A 24,267-nucleotide genomic window follows, 5' to 3' on the forward strand; every position below is an offset into this window, starting at 1 on the left:
TGTTCAGCAGTCTTATGGCTTGGGGGTAGAAGCTGTGTCATGGAGCCTTTTGGTTCTAGACTTGGCGCTCCGGTACCGCTTGCCGTGCAGTAGCAGAGAGAACAGTCTATGACTTAGGTGACTGGAGTCTGTGACAATTTTTTGGGGCTGTCATCTGACACCTCCTAGTATATAGGTCCTGGATGGCAGGAAGCTTGGCCCCAGTGATGTACTGGGCCGTACGCACCACCCTCTGTAGCACCTTACGGTCAGATGCAGAGCAGTTGCCATACCAGGCTGTGATGCAACCGGTCAGGATGCTCTCGATGTATTTGATACCATTCCAGCCATTACCACGAGCCCGTCCTCCCCAATTAAGGTGCCACCAACCTCCTGGGACTGGGTTATAAGAAATTTGACTCTCCATGGGAACGAGGGCTTTCCTCCGACCCTCCTCGTCTACAGACACGCCCATTTGCTGCAGTTGAGCGTCCATAGCAACAACTCCATGGGGGGGAAGTGACTGACAGGAGTTCCAGTGACACTAAAGTTCTTTAGTGAGGTTTTAGCTAGCTACTTTGCTCTTTCATGGACGCTAATATTTATAACAACGCTATGCAGAACAAAGTTGCTTGGAAGTGGCGAGTTATCGACTACATGCGAACATGCTAACGTTAATTGGGCTATTTTTGGCTAACGTTAGATAGCTCGCTATAATTAGTATTATTGTTTACATTTTGTAGCTAGCTAGCTAATGTTAGTTGAGGATGTCTGCATCCATAAAATCAAGCCCGTCACCTCCTGTCTTACCGAAACCAGAGGGCCGAAGGATAAAGTCAAGTCATTCTCTTGTATCGCCTGTGGAAGATCATGACAGAGGTAAACTATGGACAGACAGGTGTATGCGTGTTGTTTCTATCCTGCTTGTTAAGCTAGCTACTAGCTACACGGTTTGTGCTATCCGGGATCCTTCGGACGTCCCTGGAGTTGACATTTAAAATGGTTAAGGTTGGGGGGGACGCCCCAAGGATCTTTCATAGCACTGACCCTAGTTAGACATAGCTTGCAACAGTAGCTGTGGCATAACATTTAAATGTTTTATTTATTTCACCTTTATTTAACCAGGTAGACATGTGCTCTCTCTCTATCATGTACCTATGAATTCCAATATTTCAGCTTCCAGACATTTTCCCTTACAATACAATACTTTGCAGAACACCTTTATAAATACATTTGATTGATTGACTCAATTGAGCATTATGTTGTATGTCTGTGTACTGTCCTCAGCCCTTTCAGAACTCCCTGAGCTGAAAGAGAAACAGGTGCCAGTGACAGATCGATCAAAGATGCAGCTTGTCCCGATGCAGAATGACTTGATCCCAGATGAGCTCCTGGCCACCCTCACCTCAACCATCTGTCCCCATGATAGGCTGGGACCCCCAAAGCTAACCAAGACCCCCAAAGACTTCAAGGTATGGTTTATGTATGGTAACTCTGATCCAGGGCTTTAGTGTGGTTTGGTCCAGCATAGATGTCAAATGCCAGAGTCAAGTCTAACCAGATTCCTGTCACATGCCACACTACAAATATTTTTTGTTTGTTTGTCTATGGTTGTTTATTCTTGGTTTAACTGCCTCCCTTAGGTCTATGGAATACGACACACGGACGCGGTTTGGCATCACCCAGTTGGACGCAAGAAATACAAATACTTTCTCGACCAACCAACGTCATTGACTGGAGCGGGCAGGTTTGACCAATAAGAATCCTTGTTGGGAATTTGCAATGCAAGGGGGGGACATGAGCTGCCATATCAGTGTATCTAAATGTTTATAGAAAAATGCATTACTCATTTTCTGTCTGTGATTGTTTTGTGTTGTGTACTGTGTGTTGGCTCAGGGACATCTCCTTTTTGTGTGATTCCATGGCCTCTCAGAGGGAGAGGATTCCCCTGCCACCCATGGCTGACAGGGGCACCACCCACACACAGGGCATTCAAAAGGCAAGCAGAGCCCGGACATGCATATAAAACCACAAATGGACGCTTATATTTTGCAATGTCCGGTGCCCTAGATTGGCGTAGGCTGCTCATTTTAGACCATTCCATTGGTCCTAAAGTGAAATCTCCACGCACCGGGGAAGCGGGAGATGCAAACGAGTGCACCCAAATGCCATTGCCTTTAAATGTGTGGCCATCGTCAATGAATTGATCTGATTCCAGACACGGTCATTACCAGACACAGTCTGTTCTGTGTTGTTTAACAGGCCTTTGTGTTGTTCTCCCCAGGACATGAGCCTTATGGAGAGCCTCATCCCAGAGGAATATCACATTGTGAAAAACAAAGGGGTTCAAGGACTGGAGTGCTATGACGAGTGAGTGTGGAGGATTCTACTGTGTGTTGTATTTTCCCCCTCCGCTTAATGATAATGTCCTCACCTTCTGACTTCTATTCCTCTCTCCCGTTTTAGTAAATTCACAGTACTGTTGGAGGACGACGAAAGGATGCTCAAAGTCTTTCCATCAATGTGAGTGAAAAAGTGATCATGTCAACATGCAGTGTTCTGAATGACTGGATCATGATGGGTGTAACAACATGGCAAATGTCTATAGCAGTAATCAGAGTTACAGGAAGTGCAGACTTTTGTTCTATCCCAGCACTAACACCTAATTCAGCTGATCAGATTCTTGATCTGTACACACACTGTAGCTCTCACGACCAGGGTTGGTGACCACTGTTATGTGTGTGTTTCTGTGCGTGTGTGTGCGTGTGTTTGTGTACGTGCGTGTGTGTTTGTACGTGTGTGTGCGTGTGTTTGTGTGTGTGTGTGTATGTGTCTGTGTGTGTGTGTGTTTGTACGTGTGTGTATACGTGTGTCTGTGTGTGTGTGTGTGTGTGCCGTGCCACAGGAGGCCCAGTGGGCGGCTGGAGGCAGTGCAGCTGATGAAGGTGATGGATGAGATGTTGGACAGAGCAGGGGTCAACCAGGAGTACAGAGCACTGACTGGACTGTCACAGGTAAACCAGGACACAGAGTCAATCCCAAATAGCACCCTATTCCCTAGGTAGTGCACTACTTTTGACCAGGGCATATAAATAATGCACTATATAGGGAATAGGGTGCTATTTGGGATGCAAAAAGTATAATGTTTATTCTATAGCTTTCTGTCTCTGACATTTTATCACATTTGTTGTCATGTTTATGACAAGATTATGACACTGTAATGAAGTACAGTTCAAATCAAGTGTGACCGAATTGGCATAGGTAACATATGTAAGTTTCCTGAAGTGACATAATGTAGGTAACTGAACTGGATTGGACAGGACATTACCGTTGACTTAATTCAACCATCTTAGCTAATTTTTTTCTCTGTGCCTTGTCCACTAAATATGTTTGATGATATCGTTTGCCTTCCAAATGGCACCCTATTCCCTATAGTGTAATACTTTTGACCAGAGCCCTATGGGTCCCGGGTCAAAGTATTACCCTATGTAGTGAATAGTGTGCCATTTGAGACGCACATCATCTCTGTGACCCCCTACCCAGATGCAAGGCCTTCTAGAGCTGGTGCGTGTGGAACAGAACATCTACAACATAGTGTTCCATGAGCTGATCAGACAGGTCAGTGTGGAGTGTGCAGAGAGAGGCCAGCTCCTGGCTAAGCTCAGGTAAGTACAGGGGGGAGGGGACTCCATGAACCTTTTTCTCCAGTATGCCCTTATGAATGCGATCCAGGATCCAGTTCATACAATGAGTGGACAAAACATTAAGAACACCTGTTCTTTCCATGACATAGACTGACCAGGTGAATCCAGGTGAAAGCTATGATCCCTTTTTGATGTCACTTGTTAAATCCACTTTAATCAGTGTAGATGAAGGGGAGGTGACAGGTTAAAGAAGGATTTTGAAGCCTTGAGAAAATTGAGACATGGATTGTGTATGTGTGCCATTCAGAGGGTGAATGGGCAAGACAAAATATTTAAGTGCCTTTGAACGGAGTACAGTAGTAGGTGCCAGGCGCACTGGTTTGTGTCAAGAACTGCAACGCTGCTGGGTTTTTCACACTCAACAGTTTCCCGTGTGTATTAAAAATGGCCTCCCGGGTGGCGCAGTGGTCTAAGCTGTGCCACCAGAGACTCTGGGTTCGAGCCCAGGCTCTGTCGCAGCCTGCCGCGACCGGGAAGTCCATGGGGCGACGCACAATTGGCCTTGCGTCATCCGGGTTAGGGAGGGTTTGGCCGGTAGGGATATCCTTGTCACATCGCGCCCGGCCGGCCGCAGTGCACGCTAACCAAGGTCACCAGGTGCACGGTGTTTCCTCCGACACATTGGTGTGGCTGGCTTCCGGGTTGGACGCGCACCTTGGTTGGGTTGTGTTTCGGAAGACGCATGGCTCTTCTCTCCCGAGCCCGTACGGGAGTTGTAGCGATAAGACAAGAAAATAACTAAATTCAATTAAATGTTTTTTTTTTAAATGGTCAACCACCCAAAGGACATCAAACCAACTTGACAAAACTGTGGGAAGCATTGGAGTCAACATGGGCCAACATCCCTGTGGAACACTTTCAACACCTTGTAGAGTCCATGCCCTGATGAATTGAGGCTGTTCTGAGTGCAAAAAGGAAGGGGGGGGGGGTGTGTAACTCAATATTAGGAAGGTATACTCAGTGTAGGTCTAACTGTGTCCCTCCCTGTGTGATCCTGTGGTCCAGACAGAGGTATGTGGCTCTGTTGGACCGTATCCCCAGGCAGCTGAAGGGTCTCCACACAGAGACACTGGCCCAGAGAGCTCTGGACCGCAGGCTCACAGAGGAGATCATCTGCTTCAGGAGCTCCATCTCTAAGCTTAACACGTGAGCCTGGGACTGTGTGTGTGTGTGGGGGGGGGGGGGGGGCTGTGTGTGTCTGCAATTACAGAATCTATATTGATATATACAGTACATCATTTATACGATTTTTTCCCTTTAGCTATGTATATGATTTTTGTCTGTGTATTATTGTGCGTTTGCACTTCAGAGAGCTGTGTAAGATGAGGGAGCATGACGAGTATGTGTCCAAGCAGGCTGAGAGAGCACAGGAGGAGCTGGCCAAGGCTCTGGAACAATCACAGAAGAACTCTGAGTAAGTGATTGATTGGCCATCATACCTGCTGCTGTGCATACTGTACACGGACACTATTTACTAAGTTTAATGATTTAAGCTTTGCTCCTTGTCTTCTATCTGAATATACTTTATGTCTCCTATCCTTCTACCCCCTATCTAAATTGTGCAAACTTTGCAAAGATGAAATCTCTGAAAATAATCTGGGATAATATGTACACAAATGCCTAAATATGAACAAGTAGGAACAACTCTTATCTACTGTACTGTAAACTGTACTTGGATGTATGACCTATGACCTCTATGTACCTGTGTCCTCAGTGTGGTGGGAGAGTACCATGGCCTGTATGAGATGCAGAGGAGGAGATTGGAGGGACAGGTGGCCAGACTGACGGACGAGAGGGACCTGTGGAGCAGAGTCACTTACAACCTGGCCCTCAAGGTCGGTCTCTGTCTGTCTGTCTGTCCGCCCGTCCGTTCATCTGTCCTTCTCTCTTTGTTCCTCTGTCTGTCCGTCCGTCTGTCTGTGTCAGTCTGTCCGCCGGTCTGTTCCTACCACTTGTCACTCAAGGTCTGTCTGCCTGTCTTGTCTTGTCTTGTCTGTCGGCCTGCTGTCCTTCTGTCAGTATTTCTGTCTGTCTTTCCGTCTATCTTTCCATCTATCTTGTCTGTCTTTCAGTCCTTGTCAGCCATCTTGTCGTAGCATTAGCAACATTAGGACATGTTGAAATACAATAGAATGCATAGCTAGGTTAGGACATACAGTACCAGTCAAAAAGTGGACACACCTACTCCTTTACTTGAATAATAGTGAAGATATCAAAACTATGAAATAACACATATGGAATCATGTAGTAACCAAAAAAGTGTTAAACAAATCAAAATATATTTTAGATTCTTCAAAGTAGACACCCTTTGCCTTGATGACAGCTTTGCACACTCTTGGCATTCTCTCAACCAGCTTCATGAGGAATGCTTTTCCAACAGTCTTGTAGGAGTTCCCACATATGCTGAGCACTTGTTGGCTGCTTTTCCTTCACTATGCGGCCCATCTCATCCCCAACCATCTCAATTGGGTTGAGGTCGGGTGATTGTAGAGGCCAGGTCATCTGATGCAGCACCATCACTCTCCTTCTTGGTCAAATAGCCCTTACACAGCCTGGAGGTGTGTTTAGGGTCATTGTCCTGTTGAAAAAAAAAAGATAGTCCCACTAAGCGCAAACCAGATGGTATGGCGTATCGCTGCAGAATGCTGTGGTAGCCTTGCTGGTTAAGTGTGCCTTGAATTATAAATAAATCACTGACAGTGTCCCCAGCAAAGCACGATCACACCTCCTCCTCCATGCTTCACAGTGGGAACCACACTTGCGGAGTTCATCACAAAAACACGTCGGTTGGAACCAAAAATCTCATATTTGGACTGATCAGACCAAAGGACAGATTTCCACCGGTCTAATGTCCATTGCTCGTGTTTCTTGGCCCAAGCAAGTCTCTTCTTTTTATTAGTGTCCTTTAGTAGTGGTTTCTTTGCAGCAATTTGACCATGAAGGACCTGATTGACGCAATCTCCTCTGAACAGTTGATGTTGAGATGTCTGTTACTTGAACTCTGTGAAGCATTTATATGGGCTGCAATCTGAGGTGCTCTAATGAACTTATCCTCTGCAGCAGAGGTAACTCAGGGTCTGCCTTTTCGTGTGGCGGTCCTCATGAGAGCCAGTTTCTTCATAGCGCTTGAAGAAACTTTCAAAGTTCTTGAAATGTTCCGCATTGACTGACCTTTGTGTCTTAAGGTAATGATGGACTGTCGTTTCTCTTTGCCTATTTGAACTGTTCTTGCCATAATATGTACTTGGTATTTTACCAAATAGGGCTGTCTTCTGTATACCACCCCTACCTTGTCACAACACAACTGATTGGCTCAAACATTAAGAAGGAAATCAATTCCCAAAATTAACTTTTAAGAAGGCACACCTGTTAATTGAAATGCATTCCAGGTGACTACCTCATGCAGCTGGTCGAGAGAATTCCAGGAGTGTGCAAAGCTGTCATCAAGGCAAAGGGTGGCTACTGTGTCGAATTTAAAATCTAAAATATATTTTGATTTGTTTAACACTTTTTTTGGTTACTACATGATTCCATATGTGTTATTTCATAGTTTTGATGTCTTCACTGTTATTCTACAATGTAGAAAATAGTCAAAATAAAGAAAAACACTTGAATGACTAGGTGTGTCCAAACTTTTGACTGGTATTGTAGATTTCAAAGTGAAGACGAGGAGAGAAGGGAGCAGAACCGCAGACTTCTCTCGTCCTGATCCTAGTGTTAACTGGGGTTTATTCTTTTGGCACCAAATGGAAGAAACAGGGAGGAGCTACCAGGACATTTTCATTTTCCGTTGCAAAATATTTTGCTACAAAGTACCGTTATGAATACAACCCTATTTGCCTATGTATCAGAGTTGTTGATATTGATTTGTTTCCTCCCAGGTGATCAAGTTGAACAACCTCCAGCTGGCCAGCAGGCTTCACGTCAGTGAGCAGACCTGGACCAAGACTGCTGAGCACTTTACACTCTTCCTGACCTCCAAGGTAAACTCCATACTGTCATAGGCCATTCACCGGGATGGGAATTCCTGCTTTTCTGAAATCATCTATTATTGATACGGGATTCTATTTTTCTATGTTGTCCTGGTCTCGTCCCTCATACTGACAAATTGACTGAATTGGAATAAAACAACTTCATACTGATGAAAATAATAATGAAACATAAACCTTATATCTCGTAGGACACAGAAGACCTGAACCATATCATGCAGCTGACAGAGCAGTGGAAGGAGCAGCTGACGTCCTTTGTGCAGAGTCTGAGAGAGGCTGAGCACGGTCACTGTGAGGGGATAAGTAGCATACAAGCTGACATCGTCAAATGGCACACGTTCGTTGGCGCCAACATCAGGTAGCGTAGACATGCCCACTGGCACCTACTCATAGAAATCACTGTCAGCCTGTCACGAGAGCAGTTGTCATTGTTTTGTCTTCATATCATTGTGATGTTTGTTTGTTTTGTAGGAGCCCGGATCCGAAATTTGAGAAAGTTTCAGAAGAACAGCTTTATTCAGATTTGAAACAGTGGTCCAATGTAAGAATTGTTCTTCTCTTCCTGTTTTAATGTTGAGGTTTTTAACACTTTCATATGTGTATCATCGGATATATTTTAGTACTAGACTGGAACAAAACCCTGCACACTCTGTCCTCAGGACCAGGATTGAAGAATACTGCTCAACTGTCACTAGTGTAGCGCCACTGTAATACCCTTTTCACACTACTGAGTGAAACCGTGCTGAGCCAAGCTTAGCTGTACTGAGCTGGCCTGTTTATTCTATTGAACCTTTATTAAACTAGGCAAATCAGTTCTTCTTAATCCCAGATGGAGTAGCAGTCAGATGTCTTTGTCCTCGTCTTTGTCGTGTCCCGTGTATATATCTTTTATATCTTTTTTTCTTTGCATATTTTTCTTAACCTTAACTTCAAAATAGTCTCTTGCAACCCGCCTCACCCAATGTGGTATGGATCTGCTTTTTTCTAAAGTACTTTTCCTTACTTCTGAATTGGAACCCCCTACAGAAGCTAGCCAGGTAACTAGCTACTAGCTAGTAGTCAGCTAACCACTGCTAGCGGTCATCAGCTATCCTTTAGCTCGGAAAAACCCTCGCCTGTTTGCACAACGTGATTCAAACTAGAGCATACCCCTCCTATTTTTGTCTCCATATCCCCGGATTCCCACCGCAAGCTCTGAACCTTTTCGCCAGGATCATTGCAGCTAGCTAGCTGCAATCCGAGTGTCTACTCCTGGCTAATGTCTCTGTCCCGAAGCAAGCACCAATTAGCCTGGAGCTAGCCCATGCTAAGCCCATATCCCGGCTACCCAAAGAGGTCCATCAGCCATTCCTGTGCTACAATACCTATACCTGGACCCCTTTTACTGCCGGTACGAAGTGCCGCCGATCCTTCACGAAAGGACTACCAACGTAATCTGCCCCAGGGGGTTATTCAACTGGCCCCTCCATCGCAACGTCCCCTGAATTCCCATCTGCTTGCCGCGGCCCGCTAGCGGTCTAGAGCATATCGGACTGTTAGCTGAATTTCTTTGGCCACTATACCTATTTTGGCAATTGGTCTGGACCCCTTTACCACACGGAACCGGACCCCTTTACCACACTGAACCCTACTAATCCATCACAACTGACGAGGAGGCTCCGCACGAGGAGGCTATAACAGACTTGCTAGCCCTGGCCAGCCAGCTGTCTGAATCTCCGTGTCTCCAGCCAGCCTCACTATTCACTGGACTCCTATGATCACTCGGCTATGCATCGTCACTCGATACATAGGTTTACCTCCACTGAATCCACATCCTACCATACCTTTGTCTGTACATTATGCCTTGAATCTATTCTATCGCGCCCAGAAACCTGCCCCTTTTACTCTCTGTTTCAAACGTACTAGACAACCAGTTCTTATAGCCTTTGAATCCTGGCTTAGGAAGACCACCAAAACCCCTGAAATTTCCATCCCTAACTATAAGATAGAACTGCCAAAGGGGGCGGTGTTGCAATCTACTGCAGAGATATACAGAACTCTGCAGGCTTGCTATCCAGGTCTGTACCCCAAAAATTTGAGCTTCTACTTTTAAAAATCCACCTTTCCAGAAACCAGTCTCTCACCATTGCAGCTTGCTATAGACCACCCTCTGCGCCCAGCTGTGCCCTGGACACCATATGTGAATTGATTGCCCCCCCCATCTATCTTCAGAGCTTGTGCTGCTAGGTGACCCAAACTGGGACATGCTTAACACCCCGGCCATGCTACAATCTAAGCTTGATGCCCTCAATCTCACACAAATTATCAATGAACCCACCAGGTACAATCCCAAATCCGTAAACATGGGCACCCTCATAGATATTGTCCAAACCAACTTGCCCTCCAAATACACCTCTGCTGTCTTCAACCAAGATCTCAGCAATCACTGCCTCATTTACCTTTATTTATTCGGTGCCTGCATCCGTAACGGGTCTGCTGTCAAATAACCAAATAACCACCCTTCATCACTGTCAAAGGCTCCCTAAAACACTTCAGCGAGCAGGCCTTTCTAATCGACCTGGCCCGGGTATCCTGGAAGGATATTTACCTCATCCCGTCCGTAGAGGATGCCTGTTTTTTTTTTTTTAAGTGCCTTCCTCACCATATTAAACAAGCATGCCCCTTTAAAAAAATGTCGAACCAGGAACAGATATAGCCCTTGGTTCTCTTCAGACCTGACTGCCCTTGACCAGCACAAAAACATCCTGTGGCGTTCTGCATTAGCATCGAATAGCCCCCGTGATATGCAAGTTAGGAACCAATATACATAGGCAGTTAGGAAAGCTAAGGCTAGCTTTTTCAAGCAGAATTTTGCATCCTGTAGCACAAACTCAAAAAAGTTCTGGGACACTGTAAAGTCCATAGAGAATAAGAACACCTCCTCCAAGCTGCCCACTGCACTGAGGCTAGGAAACACTGTCACCACCGATCCACCACCAATCCACTATAATTGATCCACCACCAATCCGTTATAATTGATCCACCACCAATCCACTATAATTGAGAATTTCAATAAGCATTTTTCTACGGCTGGCCATGCTTTCCACCTGGCTAACTCTAGCCCGGTCAATAGCCCTGCACCCCCCACAGCAACTTGCCCAAGCTTCCCCCATTTCTCCTTCGCCCCAAATCCAGATAGCTGATGTTCTTAAAGAACTGCAAAACCTGGACCCCTACAAATCAGCCGGCTAGACAATCTGGACCCTCTCTTTGTAAAATGATCTGCCAAAATTGTTGAAACCCCTATTACTAGCCTGTTCAACCTCTCTTTCGTATCGTCTGAGATTCTCAAAGATTGCAAAGCTGCCGCGGTCATCCCCCTCTTCAACGGGGGAGACATTCTAGACCCAAACTGCTACAGACCTATATCTATCCTACCCTGCCTTTCTATGGTCTTCGAAAACCAAGTTAACAAACAGATTACCGACCATTTCCAATCCCACCGTACCTTCTCCGCTATGCAATCTGGTTTCCGAGCTGGTCATAGGTGCACCTCAGCCACGCTCAAGGTCCTAAATGATATCATAACCGCCATCTATAAGAGACATTACTGTGCAGCCGTATTCATCGACCTGGCCAAGGCTTTTGACCCTGTCAATCACCACATTCTTATTGGCAGATTCAACAGCCTTGGTTTCTCAAATGATTTTCTCGCCTGGTTCACCAACTACTTCTCAGACAGAGTTCAGTGTGTCAAATCGGAGGGCCTGTTGTACGGACCTCTTGCAGTCTCTATGGGGGTGCCACAGGGTTCAATTCTCGGGCCGACTCTCTTCTCTGTATACATCAATGATGTCACTCTTGCTGCTGGTGATTCTCTGATCCACGTCTACGCAGACGACACCATTCTGTATACTTCTGGCCCTTCTTTGGACACTGTGTTAACTAACCTCCAGACGAGCTTCAATGCCATACAACTCTCCTTCCGTGGCCTCCAACTGCTCTTAAATGCAAGTAAAACTAAATGCATGCTAAATGCATTCAACCGATCGCTGCCCGCGCGTCCAGCATCACTACTCTGGACGGTTCTGACTTAGAATATGTGGACAACTACAAATACCTAGGGGTCTGGTTAGACTGTAAACTCTCCTTCCAGACTCACATTAAGCATCTCCAATCCAAAATTAAATCTAGTATCAGCTTCCTATTCCGCAACAAAGCATCCTTCAATCATGCTGTCAAACATACCCTCGTAAACCTGACCATCCTACCGATCCTCGACTTCGGCGATGTCATTTACAGAATAGCCTCCAACACTTTACTCAACAAATTGGATGCAGTCTATCACAGTGCCATCCGTTTTGTCACCAAAGTCCCATATACTACCCACCACTGCGACCTGTACGCTCTCGTTGGCTGGCCCTCGCTTCATACTCGTCGCTAAACCCACTGGCTCCAGGTCATCTACAAGTCTTTGCTAGGTAAAGCCCCTCCTTATCTCAGCTCACTGGTCACCATAGCAGCAACCACCCGTAGCATGTGCTCCAGCAGGTATATCTCACTGGTCACCCCCAAAACCAATACCTACGTTGACCGCCTTTCCTTCCAGTTCTCTGCTGCCAATGACTGGAACGAACTACAAAAATCGCTGAAGCTCGAGACTCATATCTCCCTCACTAGCTTTAAGCACCAGCTGTCAGAGCAGCTCACAGATCACTGCACCTGTACATAGCCCATCTGTAAATAGCCTGTCCAACTACCTCATCCCCATACTGTATTTATTTATTTATCTTGCTCCTTTGCACCCCAGTATCTCTACTTGTACATCCATCTTCTGCACATCTACCATTCCAGTGTTTAATTGCTTTGTTGAGTGTGTCGAACTGCTTTTCTTTATCTTGGCCCATGTCGCAGTTGTAAATGAGAACTTGTTCTCAACTAGCCTACCTGGTTAAATAAAGGTGAAATAAAATAAATACAAATTTAAAAAAAGTTAAGAACAGATATTTACATTGACAGCCTACCCAGGCCAAACTCAAACCTGAACCACACTAGGCCAATTGTGCACCGACCTATGAGACTCTCAATCACGGCCGGTTGTGATACAGCCTGGAATCGAACCAGGGTCTATAATGACGCCTCTAGCACTGAGATGCAGTGCCTTAGCCTCTGCACCACTCGGGAGCTGCTGCTGTGAGTCAGGTATAATGGACAGTCCCACTGACATCTCCATCCTCTCCCCCATCCTCCAGGCGTTGACCATTCAGTGTGAGCGCTACGGGGGCGAAGACCTCCTCTCCTGCCAGGAGACCCTCAACATGCTGGGCCAGCTGCAGGAGGCCTGGGAGGAGGTGGGCCTCCGGCTCTTCAGGAGACACCCGGCCCCAGACGGCGAGCCCCCCAGGGGCCAGGAGGCCATGAGGGAGCTGGGCCTGGCCGTGTCGGAGCTCCACAAGCAGCTGGGCACGCGCATCAACGGCGAGAGTGGTGAGCTTAGAAATGGAATGACCCATCGTCACAGAAAAGTTTATTAGAATTGGGCTGCATGTTCTATAGATTGTATTTCTATGGCGGTGAGAGAGTGTGAGAGACGGACGCAGTCTGGAGGGAATATACAGCAGATCCCAGGAAACCGGAGCACGAAGGTAGAATTCTGGAGAACTACGTACTGGGTGTGCAGGGTTTTTTTCATCCCATCACGAACCCCCCCTGATTCAACAAATGTTGGTCCATACTGAAGAACCCTGATAATCCGATACATACCTGAATGTATCCCTTACCAACTGGTCTGTGTGGCCCTTTCAGGAATCCACAAGCAACTGATGAGTCTGGTCGGGGTGATGGAATTCTGGGCCACCCGACTGAAGGCCCTTGTTGGCCGCACCGAGAGGCTGCCCCACTGTGATTTGCTGAAGCTGGAGAAGGCCCTGGGTAGCTGGATGTTGCTGGCGGAGGAGTCCTTGAAGCACGTCCACAGCACCCAGCCTGAGAATGAGAGGGTCAAGCACAAACCACACGTCCAGTGAGTTCTCCTGGCTCCTCTTTGTACGCTATATGTTTGTCCCAAATGGCACAATATTCCCTGTATAGTACACTACTTTTGACCAGAGCCCGTTTGTTGCAAAGCTGCTTCTTTTTTTTGTCAAACAATTTGTGTCTATTCCAGGATCGAGATCAATGATGTCTTCAACACTCTCCGGGAGTTCATCTTGACCCAAGCCAACTTCTTTGACTGTGAGAACCGAAGACTATGTGAGGAGGTACTGGAGACGGGCATAGCTGTCCCTGGATAGCAATTCCTTTACCTGCTATTGGAATGTGTGTACGTTTGATTTTATGGATGCATTCCAAATTGCACTCTATTCCCTTTATAGTGCACTGGTTTTGACCAGAGACCTTCTGGGAAGATATTAAATGCGTCCCAAATGACACCCTATTCCCTATATAGTGCACTACTGTGAGGGAATAGGGTCACTATAAAAGGAGTAGAGTCCCCCTCCAGCCCCTACGTATTGTCTCTGGCCTGTGTTTCCAGGTGAACTCCATCCACACAGCTCTGACTCGCTGGATGGTGGACATGCTCCTCCAGATGGTCCCAGACCACTGTGACGACCAGGAGCAAGACGCCCTGCCGGGGATCAACACCACCGCCATCATGGAGGTCTCCCTGGAGCAACTAGAGGAAGACGCCAAGAACCTCTCAGAGAAACTGGACTACTTCTCCAAATATATCACCAGGTAAATATCAAATCAATCTTTATTTGTCACATGCGCCGAATAAGTGTAGACCTTACCGTGAAATGCTTACTTACAAGCCCTTAACCAACAGCGGAGTTCAAGAAGAGTTAAGAAAATATTTACCAATTAAACTAAAGTAAAAAATAATAATAATAATACATTTTTTTAAGTAATAATAATAATTGAAAATAAGTAACACAATAACACAACAATAACGAGGCTATATCCAGGGGTACTGGCACCGAGTCAGTGTGCGGGGGTACAGGTTAGTTGAGGTCATTTGTACATGTAGGTAGGGGTGAAGTGACTATGCCTAGATAATAAACAGCAAGTCGTAGCAGTGTACAAACAAATGGAGGCGGTACCGGTGGCCATTTGTTTAATTGTTCAGCGGTCTAATGGCTTGGGGGTGGAAGCTGTTAAGGTGCCTTTTGGTCCTAGACTTCGCGCTCTGATACCGCTTGCTGTGCAGTAGCAGAGAAAACAGTCTAACTTGGATGACTGGAGTCTCTGACAATTTTATGGGCTTTCCTCTGACACCGCCTGTTATATATGTCCTGGGTGGCAAGAAGCTTGGCCCAAGTGATGTACTGGGCCGTATGCACTACCACCTGTAGCACCTTACCGTCAGATGCTGAGCAGTTACCATACCAGGCGGTGATGCAACCGATCAGGATGCTCTCGATGGTGTAGCTGTAGAACATTTTGAGAATCTGAGGATCCATGCCAAATCTTTTCAATCTGCTGAGGGGGAAAAAGGTTTTGTCGTGCCCTCTTCACAACTGTCTTGGTGTGTTTGGACAATGATAGTTCGTTGGTGATTTGGACACCAAGAAACTTGAACATCTGGACCCGTTCCACAACAGCCCCGTTGATGTTAATGGGGGCCTGTTCGGCCTTCCTTTTCCTGTAGTCCACAATCAGCTTGTCTTGCTCACATTGAGGGAGAGGTTGTTGTCCTGGCACCACACTAACAGTTCTTTGACCTCCTTCCTATAGGCCGTCTCATCATTGTTGGTGATCAGGCCTACTACTGTTGTGTCGTCAGAAAACTTAACGATGGTGTTGGAGTCGTGTTTGGCCACGCAGTCGTGGGTGAACAGGGAATACAGGAGGGGACTAAGTACACACCACTGAGGGGCCCCAGCTTTGAAGATCAGCGTGGCAGACGTGTTGTTGCCTACCCTTACCAACTGGGGGTGGCCCGTCAGGAAGTCCAGGATCCAGTTGCAGAGGGAAGTGTTTAGTCTCAGGGTCCTTAGCCCAGCTTTGAATATCAGCGTGGCAGACGTGTTGTTGCCTACCCTTACCAACTGGGGGCGGCCCGTCAGGAAGTCCAGGATCCAGTTGCAGAGGGAAGTGTTTAGTCTCAGGGTCCTTAGCCCAGCTTTGAAGATCAGCGTGGCAGACGTGTTGTTGCCTACCCTTACCAACTGGGGGCGGCCCGTCAGGAAGTCCATGATCCAGTTGCAGAGGGAAGTGTTTAGTCTCAGGGTCCTTAGCTTAGTGATGAGCTTTGTGGGCACTATGGTGTTGAACTTTTTTTTTTTTTTTCACGTGTTCCTTTTGTACAGGTAGGAAAGGGAAGTGTTGAGTGCGATATCTGTGGATCTGTTGGGGCGGTATGCGAATTTGAGTGGGTCTAGGGTATCCGGGAGGATGCTGTTGATGTGAGCCATGACCAGCCTTTCAAAGTACTTCATGGCTACTGACGTGAGTGCTACGGGGCGGAAATCATTTAGGCAGGTTACCTTCGCTTCCTTGGGCACAGGGACTATGGTGGTCTGCTTGAAACATTTAGGTATTACAGAGGTTGAAAATGGTTGAAAAATGTCAGCGAAGACACTTGCCAGTTGGTCCGGACATGCTTTGAGGACACGTCCTGGTAATCCATCTGGCCCGCGGCATTGTGAATGTTGACCTGTTTAAAGGTCTTGCTCACATCGGCTACCGAGAGCGTTATCACACAGTCATCCAGAACAGCTGGTGCTCTCGTGCATGCTTCAGTGTTGCTTGCCTTGAAGCGAGCATAAAAGGCATTTAGCTCATCTGGTAGGCTCTCTCCTGGGTTTCCCTTTGTAGTCCGTAATAGGGCATAGCGGGGTGAGATATTGCGTGGAGCCCCAGATCGAGGGAGATTATCAGTGGTATTGTATGTCTTCCATTTCATAATAATTGCTCCCACAGTTGATTTCTTCAAACCAAGCTGCATACCTATTGCAGATTCAGTCTTCCCAGTCTGGTGCAGGTCTACAATTTTGTTTCTGGTGTCCTTTGACAGCTCTTTGGTCTTGGCCATAGTGGAGTTTGGAGTGTGACTGTTTGAGGTTGTGGACAGGTGTCTTTTATTTTTTATTTGATTTATTTCACCTTTATTTAACCAGGTAGGCAAGTTGAGAACAAGTTCTCATTTACAATTGCGACCTGGCCAAGATAAAGCAAAGCAGTTTGACACATACAACGACACAGTTACACATGGAGTAAAACAAACATACAGTCAATAATACAGTATAAACAAGTCTAAATACGATGTGAGCAAATGAGGTGAGATAAGGGAGGTAAAGGCAAAAAATGCCATGGTGGCAAAGTAAATACAATATAGCAAGTAAAACACTGGAATGGTAGATTTGCAATGGAAGAATGTGCAAAGTAGAAATAAAAATAATGGGGTGCAAAGGAGCACGAGTGGAGGACAGTGGAGCCTCTTAAAGAAGAAGTTACAGGTCTGTGAGAGCCAGAAATCTTGCTTGTTTGTAGGTGACCAAATACTTATTTTCCACCATAATTTGCAAATAAATTCATCAAAAATCCTACAATGTGATTTTCTGGATTTTTTTCTCAATTTGTCTATCATAGTTGAAGTGTGCCTATGATGAAAATGACATATTTTTAAGTGGGAGAACAATTGGTGGCTGACTAAATACTTTTTTGCCCCACTGTATGTACATACGGTCACTGTGGGGACGATGTCGTCGATGCACTTATTGATGAAGCCGATGACTGAGGTGGTATACTCCTCAATGCCATTTATCAGAAGCTTTTTTCCGACTTACAGTAGTGCGTGAATACATTTTCGTGTGGGTGGCCCCAGAGGGAATCGAACTCACAATCCTGACATTGCAAGCGCCATGCTCTACCAACTGAGCCACACTGGATCGTAAATTTTGTAAGCATAACGATGAGTGGATCATGGGGATTTCGGGTGTAAGAAGATGGTTCACACTAACTCAGAGCTTTTTTTTCTCTCTCTGTGCAGCTCTTGTCGGGCCATTGTGGAGGAGGAGATTCAGAGGAACATGGCTCGGGATGACTCAGAGAATGAGCTTTCTGAGCTTAGTAAACTGCAGGTACTCACTGACCCACACAGAGACTTGCTGTGTAGAGCCTGCTAACATTCTCATTGTTTTGCACTCAAGGATGTGAATGCTAAGCTTGTGTGTTTGTGCTCGTGTGTGCATGCGTGTATGTGTTTGTGTGTGTGTGTGTGTGTGCGTTCACGCTGCTCAGAGGGAATGTGGCGAGTGGATGGAGTCCTGTCGGATCCTGCTGTCCGACAAGAAGGGCAGTCCCGTGGAGCTGCTCGTCACACTGAATTTGGTCCATCGTTCTTTCACGGAACTCCTTCCCTCTGCGATGCCCAGCATGAAATCTCTGGTGAGCCTGTCATAATCCTTTACTGTGATCCCTCGCTACCTTGCAGTTAGCCACCTGATGTGTGAATACCATCCCACTGGGCATTGACATCAGTTTAATGTTTAGTTTTGATTTACATTTGATTGAGATGTCAACTAATGTAAATTCAAAGTGAATGAATTTTTTTGCCATATCATTGTAGGTTAAATATATAGATGTAGGTAAAATGTTGGGTAAAAAAATAATCCCAAATTCCTTCACGTTGATGACTTCTTTGAAACCCAATCAGTTTTCCGTTTTCATTTGTGAACATCAGTAGGAAAAATATAGCCTAAATTGTTGTTGGTGAAATGACGTGGAAACATCGTTGATTCAACTAGCTTGATGGCTGTTTTGATGTCATTTGAAACATTTTTAAAAAGTCAAGTGCTTTGTTTATGTGATATAAACTCAGCAAAAAAAGAAACGTCTTCTTACTGTCAACTGCGTTTATTTTCAGCAAACTTAACAAGTGTAAAAATGTGTATGACCATAACAAGATTCAACAACTGAGACATAAATTTAACAAGTTCCAGAGACATGTGACCTACAGAAATGGAATAATGTGTCCCTGAACAAAGGGGGGGTCAAAAGTAACAGTAAGTATCTGGTGTGGCCACCAGCTGCATTAAGTATTGCAGTGCATCTCCTCCTCATTGGACTGCACCAGATTTGCCAGTTCTTGCTGTGAGATGTTACCCCACTCTTCCACCAAGGCACCTGCAAGTTCCCGGACATTTCTGGGGGGAATGGCCCTAGCCCTCACCCTCCGATCCAACAGGTCCTTGAGGTGCTCAATGGGATTGAGATCCGGGCTCTTCGCTGGCCATGGCAGAACACTGACATTCCTGTCTTGCAGGAAATCACTCACAGAACGAGCAGTATGGCTGGTGGCATGGTCATGCTGGAGGGTCATGTCAGGATGAGCCTGCAGGAAGGGTACCACATGAGGGAGGAGGATGTCTTCCCTGTAACGCACAGCGTTGAGATTGCCTGCAATGACCACAAGCTCAGTCCGATGATGCTGTGCCACACCGCCCCAGACCATGATGGACCATCCACCTCCAAATTGATCCTGCTCCAGGCCTCGATGTAACGCTCATTCCTTCAACGATAAACGCAAATCCGACCATCACCCCTGGTGAGAGAAAACCATGACTTGTCAGTAAGAGCACTTTTTGCCAGTCCTGTCTGGTTCGTGCCCATAGGCGACGTTGTTGCCGGTGATGTCTGGTGAGGACCTACCTTACAACAGGCTTACAAGCCCTCAGTCCAGCCTCTCTCAGCCTATTGCAGACATTCTGAGCACTGATGGAGGGATTGTGCGTTCCTGGTGTAACTCGGGCAGTTGTTGTTGCCACCCTGTACCTGTCCCGCAGGTGTGATGTTCGGATGTACCAATCCTGTGCAGGTGTTGTTACACGTGGTCTGCCACTTCGAGGACGATCAGTGGTCGTCTCACAGTACGGACATTGCAATTTATTGCCCTGGACACATTTGCAGTCCTCATGTCTACTTGCAGCACGCCTAAGAGACGGAACCCAAACTGGCTGTGTGCGTGCGCCATCGTGCATAAATGTATTTTGTCCCCCCACACCAAACGCGATCACGACACGCAGGTTAAAATATCAAAACAAACCAATTATATTAATTTTGGGACAGGTTGAAAAGCATGAAACATTTATGGCAATTTAGCTAGGTAGCTTGCAATTGCTAGCTAATTTGTCCTGGGATACAAACATTGAGTTGTTATTTTACCTGAAATGCACAAGGTCCTCTACTCCACCAATTAATCCACACATAAAACGGTCAACCGAATCATTTCTAGTCATCTCTCATCCTTCCAGGCTTTTTCTTCTCTTGACTTTATATTGCAATTGGCAACTTTCATAAATTAGTTGCATTACCGCCACATTATCGTTTGTCTTCAGTCACTCACGTGGGTATTACCAATGAGGAGATGCCACGTGGGTACCTGCTTCTATAAACCAATGAGGAGATGGGAGAGGCAGGACTTGCAGCGCGATCTGTGTCAGAAATAGAACTGACTTCTATTTTAGCCCTTGGCAACGCAGACGCTCGTTGGCGCGAGCAAGCAGTGTGGGTGCAATAATTTAATAATATAGATTTCTACATTTATTTTTGCAACGATCGTGCACGCGACGCGAGCGGTGTAGTCAGCCTGTAAGGCACGTTCACGCAGATGAGCAGGGACCCTGGGCATCTTTCTTTTGGTGTTTTTCAGTGTCAGTAGAAAGGCCTCTTTAGTGTCCTAAGTTTTCATAACTGTGACCTTAATTGCCTACCGTCTGTAAACTGTTAGTGTCTTAACGACCGTTCCACAGGTGCATCTTCATACATTGTTTATGGTTCATTGAACAAGCATAGGAAACAGTGTATAAACCCTTCACAATGAAGATCTGTGAAGTTATTTGGATCTTTACGTATTATCTTTGAAAGACAGGGTCCTAAAAAAGGCAGTTTATTTTATTGCGCAGTTTATAATTACATCACCTGCTTTCCTCAGATGAACCTACCGGCAGTTGTTCCACTAGAAGCAGCTTTGGATGAAGAAGAGGAGCCGAACAAGAAGAGTCCAATGGAATTCATTGAGGTCGTACACATGGTGAGCTTACACCTGCAGTAGCTACACCAAAGAATACTACTAAAACACATTTTGAAACGAAACTGGCCATGTCCTATTCCAGTACCTGAGAGGTGTTCAACAAGGACTCCTAATCCAAATCATTGAAATTACCTGACTTGGTACCGGTACCCCCTGTATATAGCCTCGTTATTGTTACTTTTTATTAGATTTTTTAAACTTTTGTTTTTTTTGTAAATATTTTCTTAATTTTACTTCTTGAACTGCATTGTTGGTTAAGGGCTTATAAGTACGCATTTCACGTTAAGGTCTACACCTGTTATATTTGGCTATGTGACAAATAACTTTTGATTTGACTTGCAAGTGACTTGTTTTTATACAGCTCCGGCGTGAGATCTAGAATGAGCTTCCCATCCCCCAATCCTAATCTTTACCATTAATGGGGAAATGCTAAACGGACCCTAGTTCTATTAGCAACTTCACCCTTCACATATTTTCACTCACGATTTAATATTGTCCAGAGAGCCAGAGGTTGGATGTCTCATCGACTGTAGTTTTGGAATTGTTCTGCAATACCTATTCTTGACCTGTAGGTGGAGGCAGAGTACCCAGAAGAGGCCCTGGAGTGCTCACTGGCCGGCTCTATTATGAAGCTGATAGGCCATGATGGTAACATCATTGAGCGAACCCTGGGGGAGGATACTATTCAGCTGGATGGGGTCAGTACATGGTGCTGTGTGTTTTACCAGTATATAATTTCATTATGAAAACATTGTTGTAGAAAGACAGACATTCAGATCCAATGTCCAAATCTTCTTTGTTTGGCCCTCGGCAGACTGAAGACATGGTTGCCCGTCCACACACACCTAACGGTCAGAGAGCCTTTGATGCCCTGGCCACAGTAGGGGTTCTGCAGCACGAGTTACTGTAAGTTATTTGTCATTCATGAGCGGCCACACTATCTAAAGTGCTTCACTTTATTTTTCTGTCCGACAAGGGCCATCTTGCCTGTGTGCTTTTTTGATTTTGTGTGCCTGTTTGTCTCTGTCTGTCTGTCTGTCTGTCAGTGGGGTTGAGGCTCGTGTCCAGCGAGCAGAGGAGCGGGCCCTAAAGGCAGAGGAGGCCCTCCAGGCTGCGCTGGAGAAGATCCAAGATCTGGAGAGACAGCTACAGGGCAGGCCCAGTCTGGAGGCCAAAGGTAGGTCAACATCGTAACACACCTCTGTGATAGATCAACACCGTAACACACCTCTGTGATAGATCAACACCGTAACACACCTCTGTGATAGATCAACACCGTAACACACCTCTGTGATAGATCAACACCGTAACACACCTCTGTGATAGATCAACACCGTAACACACCTCTGTGATAGATCAACACCGTAACACACCTCTGTGATAGATCAACACCGTAACACACCTCTGTGATAGATCAACACCGTAACACACCTCTGTGATAGATCAACACCGTAACACACCTCTGTGATAGATCAACACCGTAACACACCTCTGTGATAGATCAACACCGTAACACACCTCTGTGATAGATCAACACCGTAACACACCTCTGTGATAGGTCAACACCGTAACACACCTCTGTGATAGGTCAACACCGTAACACACCTCTGTGATAGGTCAACACTGTAACACACCTCTGTGATAGGTCAACACCGTAACACACCTCTGTGATAGGTCAACACCATAACACACCTCTGTGATAGGTCAACACACCGCTGTGATAGGTCAACACCGTAACACACCTCATTGATAGGTCATCACTGTAACACCCCTTCAGTGATAGGTCAAAACTGTTGAATTTGTGTTTTGGACACTCATCCATACAATTTGCATTGCAGTGAGCAAGCAGTCTGTGGCAGCATCTCCCAAGTCAAAGGTGTCCAGCCCTGAACCCAAACCAGTGAGTCAGAAGCCTGAGCCTAGCCCCAGACAAACCAAGCCCAAGAAACGCTGAACCCTGAAAACAGTACTGTAGCTTCAGATGTAATGTGAAACTCTGCTCCTCTGAGGATCCAACTACTTTGTATTTGACAAACTAATAAACGCAAAGTGATGTCTAAGTATTGTATGACTTGGCGTTCAACAATGTTTAATCAGTTGCCTTTTTTTGGGTTGTTCTGTCATTTGCATGCTATTTGTTAAGCAATCATGTCCTTACAACAAGGTTATGTGACATTGGTTCCCTCTATAGTCATGTTTATACTATATGGTTCCCTCTAGTCATGTTTATACTATATGGTTCCCTCTATAGTCATGTTTATACTATATGTTTCCCTCTATAGTCATGTTCATACTATATGGTTCCATCTAGTCATGTTTATACTATATGGTTCCCTCTAGTCATGTTTATACTATATGGTTCCCTCTATAGTCATGTTTATACTATATGGTTCCCTCTATAGTCATGTTTATACTATATGGTTCCCTCTATAGTCATGTTTATACCATATGGTTCCCTCTATAGTCATGTTTATACTATATGGTTCACTCTATAGTCATGTTTATACTATATGGTCCCTCTATAGTCATGTTTATACTATATGGTTCCCTCTATAGTCATGTTTATACTATATGGTTCCCTCTATAGTCATGTTTATACTATATGGTTCCCTCTATAGTCATGTTTATACTATATGGTCCCTCTATAGTCATGTTCATACTATATGGTTCCCTCTATAGTCATGTTCATACTATATGGTTCCCTCTATAGTCATGTTTATACTATATGGTTCCCTCTAGTCATGTTTATACTATATGGTTCTATAGTCATGTTTATACTATATGGTTCCCTCTAGTCATGTTTATACTATATGGTTCTATAGTCATGTTTATACTATATGGTTCCCTCTAGTCATGTTTATACTATATGGTCCCTCTATAGTCATGTTTACACTATATGGTTCCCTCTATAGTCATGTTTATACTATATGGTTCTATAGTCATGTTTATACTATATGGTTCCCTTTAGTCATATTTATACTATATGGTTCCCTCTATAGTCATGTTTATACTATATGGTTCCCTCTATAGTCATGTTTATACTATATGGTTCCCTCTATAGTCATGTTTATACTATATGGTTCCCTCTATAGTCATGTTTATACTATATGGTTCCCTCTATAGTCATGTTTATACTATATGGTTCCCTCTATAGTCATGTTTATACTATATGGTTCCCTCTATAGTCATGTTTATACTATATGGTTCCCTCTATAGTCATGTTTATACTATATGGTTCCCTCTATAGTCATGTTTATACTATATGGTTCCCTCTATAGTCATGTTTATACTATATGGTCCCTCTATAGTCATGTTTATACTATATGGTTCCCTCTATAGTCATGTTTATACTATATGGTTCCCTCTATAGTCATGTTTATACTATATGGTTCCTTTTCAATAATTATAATAATAATATGTATTTATTATGGACCCTATTTACCCTCATATTACCCTGTCTGATTTAGCTGGTTTGCAGTGTGTCGTCATCAGTATGTTGAATGAATCATACAATTAAAACATATTTCTACTGAGTTATATAAAACAAAAGTTATATTTTCACACTTCTTCAATCTGATAT

The 24,267-nt window shown here is 45.1% G+C and overlaps 1 protein-coding gene across 1 annotated transcript; it reads left to right on the top strand.

Annotated features, from left to right (window-relative positions):
* The first annotated feature begins 293 nt into the window (after positions 1-293).
* axdnd1 (axonemal dynein light chain domain containing 1) lies at positions 294-22,755 on the top strand. Its single transcript, XM_031822464.1, has 25 exons — positions 294-858; positions 1,267-1,451; positions 1,623-1,726; positions 1,876-1,978; positions 2,264-2,349; positions 2,446-2,502; positions 2,885-2,993; positions 3,523-3,644; positions 4,689-4,829; positions 4,993-5,097; positions 5,398-5,518; positions 7,565-7,666; positions 7,864-8,030; positions 8,144-8,213; positions 12,904-13,138; positions 13,457-13,673; positions 13,818-13,911; positions 14,187-14,389; positions 17,646-17,736; positions 17,897-18,043; positions 20,589-20,687; positions 21,260-21,385; positions 21,502-21,593; positions 21,734-21,864; positions 22,526-22,755. Exons 1-25 carry the CDS (start codon positions 747-749, stop codon positions 22,639-22,641), a joined length of 3,135 nt encoding a protein of 1,044 aa, XP_031678324.1. The 5' UTR covers positions 294-746; the 3' UTR covers positions 22,642-22,755.
* Positions 22,756-24,267: the final 1,512 nt, after the last annotated feature.

Source organism: Oncorhynchus kisutch, linkage group LG4, assembly GCF_002021735.2.
Source record: "Oncorhynchus kisutch isolate 150728-3 linkage group LG4, Okis_V2, whole genome shotgun sequence".
In the NCBI taxonomy this organism is placed as follows: Eukaryota; Metazoa; Chordata; class Actinopteri; order Salmoniformes; family Salmonidae; genus Oncorhynchus; species Oncorhynchus kisutch.